General features: G+C 39.3%; 1 protein-coding gene across 3 annotated transcripts; it reads right to left on the reverse strand.

Annotated features, from left to right (window-relative positions):
* Positions 1–917: 917 nt before the first annotated feature.
* Positions 918–7,512, reverse strand: LOC147320778 (calpain-1 catalytic subunit-like). 3 transcript variants are annotated; one of them, XM_086308973.1, is made up of 13 exons: positions 7,240–7,512; positions 6,897–7,158; positions 6,673–6,760; positions 6,469–6,584; positions 4,836–4,969; positions 4,176–4,365; positions 4,023–4,088; positions 3,768–3,853; positions 3,138–3,209; positions 2,791–2,948; positions 2,484–2,641; positions 2,206–2,217; positions 918–2,065 (listed from the first exon to the last, which is right to left on the reverse strand). In XM_086308973.1, the coding sequence occupies exons 1-13, from the start codon at positions 7,359–7,361 to the stop codon at positions 1,868–1,870; spliced, it is 1,662 nt and encodes a 553-aa protein (XP_086165099.1). In that variant the 5' UTR covers positions 7,362–7,512; the 3' UTR covers positions 918–1,867. The 3 variants fall into 3 exon arrangements, with proteins under 3 accessions (XP_086165099.1, XP_086165097.1, XP_086165098.1); XM_086308971.1 differs by lacking the exon at positions 7,240–7,512 and having other exon boundaries at positions 6,897–7,215; XM_086308972.1 differs by lacking the exons at positions 2,206–2,217; positions 7,240–7,512 and having other exon boundaries at positions 6,897–7,215.
* Positions 7,513–10,131: the final 2,619 nt, after the last annotated feature.

A 10,131-nucleotide genomic window follows, 5' to 3' on the forward strand; every position in this document is an offset into this window, starting at 1 on the left:
AACAGAATTTATGAAGTTTAACAGAATTAGAAGTTAGGAGGGCATTAGCTCGCCTGTTTCCATCTAAACATAATATAGCATGTTCTGACTGAGAGATTTCTGAAAAAATTCAAACGTACAGCTCTGCTATCACTTCTGACATAAATGAAAGCAGAAAACTAAACAGCAGTGACTTTTGTAGGGTTACTAAAGTTGTACTAGCTGGTATATAAGGATGTGCTACGTGGTGGCTAGCTACACAGCTATAGTTAGCATAATGTGAAACTGGAGGATGGACGCTAACTGTTTTCCACTCAATAAAAGTTAATGTGAGGGTTCCTGATGGTTAGGGACAAATACAAACGCATGGCAGGATGCTGTGAACGGACCAAACTTCAGTTAAGAGAACCACCAAGTTAATCCATCCACAATATGAGGTTAGTCATTAATATACCGCTCCATGGGCTGGGCTGTAGTTACAGTGTAAGGTTTTAAAAACTGAGCTTTAAAACGTGCTGCCGATGAATAGAGGTAACATAAACCTAGAGAGGCTGACAAAATAAAACAACATAGCGCAGTGGTGGGACACGGTTCCAGCAGCAGCCTCTGATGTTAACTGGCAGCCCTTTATAGACTGCTGCTAATTGGCCCTCAAGCCATAACATTATCTGGGGTTACATACTAAGCTAAACTAATAAACTACACAAGCTTTATTTATATCAAGTCAATACTGTTGGTGCAGTGTGTAATTTTCCAGCTTTTCTTTTTATACCTTATAAATATTTTCCTTATGGCAGCACAGTGTGTGTAACGGTTTATAGTGAGGATTTCTTAATGTTGCAAATAATATTCTCTATTGAGTTTTTCTATTAAAATTTATATTACGTAGAAGAAGAAAAAAACAAGAACAAACAGAGTCAGAGCTGAAAAATCATCATGTTTTATTTTCTTATTTTTTCTGAACCCCAATTTAGAGTCACCAGTGAAGATGCGTGTCTTTGGATTGTGGGAAGAAGCCCGAGTCCTCAGAAGGGGAGAACATTCAAAGTCCACACAGAAGATCAGGTGATTAAACCAGGAACCTTATCCACTGCATCACCACATCACTTCTTCAAACTAACACCCAGTGTCCACAGAACTTATTCTTTTAAATAATTATTATTCTGTTTTATAGAAATTGATGAACCTGGCCAACTATCAGTAGCATTAGCATTGTACATTTTAATCATTTAGCCTATTATTTCTTTTAGGATAAAGTCATGTTATTTATCAGTATTTATGTTATCTGTGTAAAAATGCACTACATGGCTGCTTTTGCCTGTGCAGGCTGTGAAATAAATAGAAATGCCCAGCAAAAAATTATATTGGAAGTATTCTAGACCAGCGGCCCGCAACCTTTTTTTGCACCAAGGACCGGTTTATGTCCAACAATATTTTAACAGACTGGCCTGGATGAATACAACAAAATAAAACCAGTACCAGTTCCAAAAAAGAGATTTATTCATAAGATACGGGAAAAGACCCAGGGAAACCTAGTTAACGATAAAAACAATTTAAAAAATAACTATAAAAACCCTGAAAACCATAAATTTCACACCTGAGCCTCAACTATCGTGGCCCAGTACCAAACGACTCACGGACCAGTACCAGTCCATGGCCCGGGGGTTGGGGACCGCTTTTCGAGACAACCCTGACAGTATGAATCATGTGACCATTTTTAACCCAACCACCCATATTTCACCACTAGCAGAGATAACACAGCTCATGTCTGGCTAACAAATAGGAAATTACCCTATGGTGTCATTTGTTAAATAAATAATTCATGTATTTTATTATCCTGAGTTAATCATATTAATCCTTCATTATGTGAAGGATTCTTTACATGATATTATTCATCAGTCTTGGTGTAGACAGCGAGAGCGAAATCTGCAGTGATGTTGGGTTCTTTGGTGGATGGGATGATCACATACTCTCCAGGTTCCAGACTGTGGAGTTCAATGTGATCTCGCTCAGACCTGTAAGTCTTTTCTGCCTTCACAGGGCTGTTCCTCTGAAAGAAATCCTGTTGCAGGCGTCGTTTTGGAGTCTGGCAGAAATATAAAGGAATATCTATAGTGAAAAACTCTCCTGAGTCTCAGTGTACATTGTTATTAAAGTTATTAAAATGCTGAATTTACTTTCGGTGCACAGTCAAAGTTTCATATATTTGTTATTGTTTGCACTTACCCCTGATGGAATCTGTTAATTGGAAAATGGTAAGAATAACTTGATTAAACTGTTTCACAGGAACCATTTTCCATAGTAACTTTAATGAATGTGAAATCAGCGAAGACATTTTTTCATTATTATTGTCTTACTAACTCAGCTGCTCAATTAGGTAAGTACTCATGTCTTCATAACAGGGTGATACAATTATTTTAAAGATTTGGTTTCTTGTCCTTCAGTATTCAGTTGCAGTATTTAACAATTATTTAAATTAAAGGAAGCGGATTCAGAATGAATACCTTATAGATGGTAAGTCTAGTTCGGTGGAGGCGTATCTCATTGCGATTTCCCTGATGAGGTTTCTGCATCAGGGAGAGCACGATGTTTTTGTCTCCCGGCTCCTTCTTGTCTATAACAGTCACTTGAATGCGATACTTAGGGTTTGTTGCAAAGGTGGCTACAGAGAGTGAGGAAACATTCATCTTGTTAATTACATTTTAGAAATTTATGGTGGGTTTTGTGTTTGCACAGATAAAATAAATATGTAAAAACTATATTATTATTTTAGTGATAGTTAAAGTTTAGATAGGAGTGAACTTGTCTTACAGTGTTTCACATTGCCACCTGCAGATTTCCCTGCTACCCAGCTGCCATCGTAAATCATGCAATTCCACTGACATTTTAAGTCTCCATCAAGAAAGTTAGGGGTCTCACAGCAGATGGATACGTAAGCAAAATAGGAACAGAAGTCCTCCATTTGCATCCTGGCAGACAGATGAGCAGATAGAGATTTAAAATATATATATATATATACATAAAATATCAACCAATAAATAATAAGATGTAAACTCTTTGGTAATGCATCAAAATGATCATATGATTTTTTGTTTTTGAGTTTTTAAAAGCTTTTTTAAAATATTGAGAGTAATCAGTGTGCAAAATTTAGAATTTACCAGAACTCTCCGTCGTCATGGTTGAAACACTTTTTTCGAACTTCTGGACTTACTTTGTCCCACAAATCTGACCTGAGAACACGAAACAAATAAGTTAATGACAGACTTTAATGCTGCAAAACAGATATATTTTATATACTATATATATATATATACTACATATACAGCATTTCTGTTCTTGAGGTCGATAGATATTTTGCACTGTGCTGAAAACTCCCCTTCAATATGTGAGAGTGTTTGTCACTGTTTTTAATTTGGCTGGAAGTTCATAAGTTGTTCTTCTTTATATTAGAAAGCATCCTGTGATCATCCACCGCTATTGTTCTCTGTGGATGTCTGGCCATTTTCATTTTGCACAGCATACCTATGTTTTCTCTCTCTCTCTTTTGTTGACCACTTATTGTTCCAGCTATACTGTTTATCTTATGTTTAGAAATTCTTGAACTGCCTGTTGTAGGTTTGCATACACAGCTTCTGATTAAATTATAATTACTATTTTTTTTTTCAGTTTTATGTCTGTCTATTTATCATAACACTGTGAGTTGATTATGTGTAGGTGCAACGCTAGTACAAATTGTGTCATTGTCAGCGATATATGGACGTTGTTTGTTGTTTAATTAAGTCAAGTACTTGTCGCTCCATTTTCCGTTCCACTCCTGTTGGCCCCATGGGTTCATGACTCGCACCAGTCGTACTTTGGAGCCGTTTAATTCCACCTTCAGATGAAATAATGAAGTGAAGACATCAGGTATTGGAAATGCCTCAGTAATGGTATCACATTATCACATTCATTGATACTATCAAAATTTTTGCAATTAAGTTTTCTTGGCTCTTGTTTTCACTCTTTTCCTATGCTGAATGCAAATTTCTAGCTCCTTGGTTTACCTTAGTGACACCTGTGATGGAATAGGCATGGCCATTCACCAATCCAGTGTCAGAGACCAAAGCACCCTGAAAAAGACAGAACAAGGGTTGTTTTTTTTTTAATCTATTGTTATTGATTTTTGTTGGGTTTTTTTTTGTTTGTCTGTTTTTTACCTCTTCGTGGTAAGTCCAACAACAAATCAGTGATTGGCACCTAGTTGCTCTGTTTAATGTGAGCCAAAGATCACCATGGCCAGCTGAGTTCATCTCCGTCAGGTTATAAGTCTGGTTTACACCTCCAGTGAAATCTTTGCAGGCCTCTGATGGAAACCCAGCATGCATGTCTGCATACGAGCCACAAACTCTGAAGGAGGCACCCAGAAGGAGAAACATTTTTAAATCAATGACATTCATATCAGAAATGTCCAAGTCAAAGTTTTTTTTTTTTTCCAAGTTCAACTTTATTGTCACTTCAACCATATACAGTTTAAAAATACACAGTGAGGCGAAACAACGTTCCTCCAGGAACCAAGGTGCTACAAGACAAGTTAGTGCAAAAAAAATAATAATATATAATATATCTAGTAATAATATTGTGCAAAAGAGCATTTACAGGTTGGTGTGTGCGATGGTTTGGTGGTGTAGGTCAGTGTGTTTGCGCTTTGTGTTGGTTAGTCAGTCCAGTCTCAATGTTTTGAGGTATTTGAGTTAAGCTGAGTGATAATGTTAGTGTATGTGTGTGTGTGTGCGTGTTTATCAGTCAGTCCCTTTTTGCTGAGGAGACGGATGGCTTCTAAACTGATTTACATGAAAGTGTGAGAGATGATTATTTACTTGGCATATGCCTTCTCCAGCAGAGGAGCCCAGAACTCATTTCCACATTTCGAGGACACAAACAGTAACTGCTTTTTGATCGTTGGCAGATTGTCATCAATGACAACATCTACCCACTTTCCAAACCTCCAGAACTGAAACAGAGAGGACAGCTAAGAATCAATCAGAGGTGGCAAAAGTACCGAGATTCTGTACTTTGATCTAGATTAGATTTCTGTACTAGGAGTAAAGATACTAGTGTTAAAAAATACTCCAGTAAAGGTTGATGTACTGACTCCACTTCTTCACTTTCTTTTTAAAAGTAATAAAGTACAGGCTCTGAAATGTACCCAAAGTAAGAAAGTAAAATGTAGCTCTTTGGAGGACATTTCTAGGATAAGCTGAACATCAGCAGAGAAACAGAAGGAAAATACAAACACCTACATTTTTTGTTGCCTAGATTGTAGGCGTGACTTTGCCTCTAAACAGAAAATAAGTCGGCAAGAGGTTAAAGTGAGATTCAGCATGTAGGGCAGGGGTGGGCAACTCCCGGCCTCAAGGGCCGGTGTCCCTGCAGGTTTTAGATGAATCCTTGAACCAACACAGCTGATTTAAATGGCTAAATTAGCTCCTGCAGTTCTCCAGAGGCCTGGTAACGAACTAATCATGTGATTCAGGTGTGTTGACCCAAGGTGAGATCTAAAACCTGCAGGACACCGGCCCTCGGGGCCTGGAATTGCCCACCCCTGATGTAGGGCCTAAAATCAGTTTTAATGGCTCAGAGTGGAGAAAAGAATCACAACTCACAATAATTTCTATTAAGAGCTCCATTCAGTGATAGTTCAGGCTGTGGTGATTTGATCATCATCCATCCATGACAGTAAAGCAAACTAACCTGTTTATCCTGCACTGACCTGCAAATCTGCCTCAGCTTGTTTTTCAGCAGGTTTCACAGCATAAAAAAACACTGTTCCCCTTGTACTGGGGAAAGGGATTATCTTTCATGTGTTACTGTTTAAGCTCAAATCAGTTTGATGTTTGAATGGTAAATGGCCTTTATTTGTATAGCGCTTTACTAGTCTCTAAGGACTCCAAAGCGCTTTACACATTCAGTCATCCACCCATTCACACACAGGTGATGGCAAGCTACATTGTAGCCACAGCTGCCCTGGGCGCACTGACAGAGGCGAGGCTGCCGGACACTGGCGCCACCAGGCCCTCTGACCACCACCAGTAGGCAACGGGTGAAGTCTCTTGCCCAAGGACACAATGACCAAGACTGTCGGAGCCGGGGCTCGAACTGGCAACCTTCCACTTATAAGATGAACGGCCAACTCTTGAGCCACAATCACCAAGACTTGCAGTGACGTGAAACAATTACTCACCTCAAATATGTTAAAACAAAAGTAGCGAGGCTGTTTGGAAAATGTATGGAGTAGAAAGTATAGATATTTGTTTAAAATGTAGGGAGTAAAAGTAAAAAGTTGTCAGAAAAAGAAATACTCAAGTAAAGTACTGATACCTAAAAATTCTAAGTACAGTAATAAAGTATTTGTACTTCGTTACTCACCACCTCTGGAATTATTAACCACAATGTGTTGTGTTTCTGTTTTGTGACAGTATTCTTTAGACACATTTATTAATCCTTTGTTACCCTGAAGTGAAATATTCCTGCATAGTTCTCAAAGGACTGGTCCATTGGCACAACTTGTGCCATCAGATTTTCTTGGAAGGTCAGCGCAGATATTGCAGACAAAAACCAGCAGTTACCTGTTAAAAGGAGGAAACTAATAGTTCTCCCAAGATGTGGAACATACTTGTCATTGTCATTAGCTATAGGCAAGAAAGTTTTGCTTACCCACGTCGCCTTGTCCAAAGTCAAATCGTGACATACCATCTTTACTGAAAGCAGGCTGATCCTTCTTTCCTTGTTTTCTCAATAAATCCTTGAAAAGACAGTGGAGAAAAATATGCTGACAAGCATGTAAAAAGAATCTGTTTTCCTACTGTACAGAAACGCTAACTAACAATCCATCAGATTTCGAAGTGAAAGAAAAATAAATATAATTAAAATGATTTTACTGCTGGTCGAAGCCATTTCACTTCACTCTCCTGTGAGGGACTCATATCAGGCAGGTCACCCAAAGAAAGACCGTTTGGTGGGAACTCATTGTCCACAAACAGTTCTCGTTTCTGGAGGCAGTCAGCTTTTATCTGAGCGAAGTCCTGATTTTTGAACTTGGCAGGGTTGGAGGGGCTTCCCTCGCTGCCATCCTGGTAATGCAAGTTGACGAGACAAGTTTCAGATTTAGCCATGATGATGATCAAAGTCTTCCGACAGATTCTGGTGCAAGGAAAATAATAATAATTCAGAGACACCTAACTCCGTGTGAGAGCTATCATTGAAAGGAACAGAGATTATTACCTGTGCACGGTGACAACCAACTGATCCCTCCTTGAAATTGCAAGATGTGACATGTGCAGCACACACCCTCTTTTATATATTGACAATGTAATACATAAGACTGGAGTCCCAACCCTAAACATGTAGATTGGATATAATGTAAAAAAAAAAAAAGATAGAAAGGCCTCACTCTGAGCCTGCTGTTTTGTCAGATTTGATGAATTTCCACAAATCTATGTGGCAGACATGTTAAAGACCAGTTAGCTGATGCCCTTGGCCCTCTCGCTAGCCATCTCTCGCCCACTGTAAGAAACCTCGGAGTGTTCCTGGATGGCTCTTTTAAACTTGAGAAACAGGTGTCCACTGTGGTAAAAAACAGCTTTTACCAGTTGCGTCAGATTTCCAAAGCAAAGCCATTGGACTACAGGGAGTGCAGAATTATTAGGCAAGTTGTATTTTTGAGGAATAACTTTATTATTGAACAACAACCATGTTCTCAATGAACCCCAAAAAACTCATTAATATCAAAGCTGAATGTTTTTGGAAGTAGTTTTTAGTTTGTTTTTAGTTTTAGCTATTTTAGGGGGATATCTGTGTGTGCAGGTGACTATTACTGTGCATAATTATTAGGCAACTTAACAAAAAACAAATATATACCCATTTCAATTATTTATTTTTACCAGTGAAACCAATATAACATCTCCACATTCACAAATATACATTTCTGACATTCAAAAACAAAACAAAAACAAATCAGCGACCAATATAGCCACCTTTCTTTGCAAGGACACTCAAAAGCCTGCCATCCATGGATTCTGTCAGTGTTTTGATCTGTTCACCATCAACATTGCGTGCAGCAGCAACCACAGCCTCCCAGACACTGTTCAGAGAGGTGTACTGCTTTCCCTCCTTGTAAATCTCACATTTGATGATGGACCACAGGTTCTCAATGGGGTTCAGATCAGGTGAACAAGGAGGCCATGTCATTAGTTTTTCTTCTTTTATACCCTTTCTTGCCAGCCACGCTGTGGAGTACTTGGACGCGTGTGGTGGAGCATTGTCCTGCATGAAAATCATGTTTTTCTTGAAGGATGCAGACTTCTTCCTGTACCACTGCTTGAAGAAGGTGTCTTCCAGAAACTGGCAGTAGGACTGGGAGTTGAGCTTGACTCCATCCTCAACCCGAAAAGGCCCCACAAGCTCATCTTTGATGATACCAGCCCAAACCAGTACTCCACCTCCACCTTGCTGGCGTCTGAGTCGGACTGGAGCTCTCTGCCCTTTACCAATCCAGCCACGGGCCCATCCATCTGGCCCATCAAGACTCACTCTCATTTCATCAGTCCATAAAACCTTAGAAAAACCAGTCTTGAGATATTTCTTGGCCCAGTCTTGACGTTTCAGCTTGTGTGTCTTGTTCAGTGGTGGTCGTCTTTCAGCCTTTCTTACCTTGGCCATGTCTCTGAGTATTGCACACCTTGTGCTTTTGGGCACTCCAGTGATGTTGCAGCTCTGAAATATGGCCAAACTGGTGGCAAGTGGCATCTTGGCAGCTGCACGCTTGACTTTTCTCAGTTCATGGGCAGTTATTTTGCGCCTTGGTTTTTCCACACGCTTCTTGCGACCCTGTTGACTATTTTGAATGAAACGCTTGATTGTTCGATGATCACGCTTCAGAAGCTTTGCAATTTTGAGACTGCTGCATCCCTCTGCAAGATATCTCACTATTTTTGACTTTTCTGTGCCTGTCAAGTCCTTCTTTTGACCCATTTTGCCAAAGGAAAGGACGTTGCCTAATAATTATGCACACCTGATATAGGGTGTTGATGTTATTAGACCACACCCCTTCTCATTACAGAGATGCACATCACCTAATATGCTTAATTGGTAGTAGACTTTCGAGCCTATACAGCTTGGAGTAAGACAACATGCATGAAGAGGATGATGTGGACAAAATACTCATTTGCCTAATAATTCTGCACTCCCTGTATAGTAACTCCCTCTACTCGGGCCTCCAACACTCTTCTCTTTGCCGGCTTCAGTTAATTCAAAATGCAGCTGCGCGTCTTTTAACAGGTACGAGAATCCATGAACACATAACTCCAATTTTAGCCAAATTACATTGGCTCCCTGTTAAATATCGCATAGATTTTAAAATTATTTTGTTCACTTTTAATATTCTGAATAATTTAGCGCCCACCTATCTCTCTGAACTACTCCACTTATACAATCCCAACAGAGCACTTAGATCGTCCAACCACAGGCTCCTAGCACAACCTAGGTCTCGAATGAAGTCGAGAGGTGACCGGGCCTTTGCATCCGTGGCACCCAGACTCTGGAATAACCTCCCTGTCCATATTCGTACTGCCGAGTCTATCCAGTCTTTTAAATCACATCTTAAAACTTATTTTTTTACTTTGGCTTTTGATTCTGTCTAGTTGGCTGGTCTAGCTTGTTGTGTTGTTACCTATTGTTTGTTGTCCTCTTTTATTGTTTTTTTTTATTGTATCATGCTTTTACTGACTGTGAAGCACTATGGTCAACACTGTTGTTTTAATATGTGCTATATAAATAAATTTTGATTTGATTTGATTTAAAGAATATACATGATCACTTGCTTTTATCTCACCCTGTTCCTTAGCATACTCCTCTGTCATACTAATGCTCTGCATGGCCTATCCCTGTGGTGTTCCCATTTCCTTTTGTGTCATAGCTCCTTATTCAACAAACTTAGACAATGTTTCCACTATGCCTCCTAAACTTCTGAGTTTTTCTCCAACTATTAAACAAGGTATTTAATTTATCTACCGGTAGATAAATTAAATACCTTGTTTAATAGTTGATTCAACATAGTGAAGGCCTTCACTATGTTGAATCATGTTTCTGCAGCAGAGGCAATAAGATACACGTGCA

The sequence above is a fragment of the Aulonocara sp. 'chitande type north' Nkhata Bay genome, linkage group LG10 (assembly GCF_057382095.1).
Source record: "Aulonocara sp. 'chitande type north' Nkhata Bay isolate Kocher_YH1m ecotype deep benthic linkage group LG10, A_spYH_male_GT1.1, whole genome shotgun sequence".
In the NCBI taxonomy this organism is placed as follows: Eukaryota; Metazoa; Chordata; class Actinopteri; order Cichliformes; family Cichlidae; genus Aulonocara; species Aulonocara sp. 'chitande type north' Nkhata Bay.

Excerpts from the sequence above, each read along its gene's own strand:
- LOC147320778 (XM_086308973.1), bottom strand. The coding sequence starts at position 7,361 with ATGTTTAGGGTTGGGACTCCAGTCTTATGTATTACATTGTCAATATAT. Across the intron at positions 6,585-6,672 it reads CTTTGGACAAGGCGACGTGG|GTAACTGCTGGTTTTTGTCT; the intron begins GTAAGCAAAACT and ends TCCTTTTAACAG. Across the intron at positions 4,366-4,835 it reads CTGGAGAAGGCATATGCCAA|AGTTTGTGGCTCGTATGCAG; the intron begins GTAAATAATCAT and ends TGCCTCCTTCAG.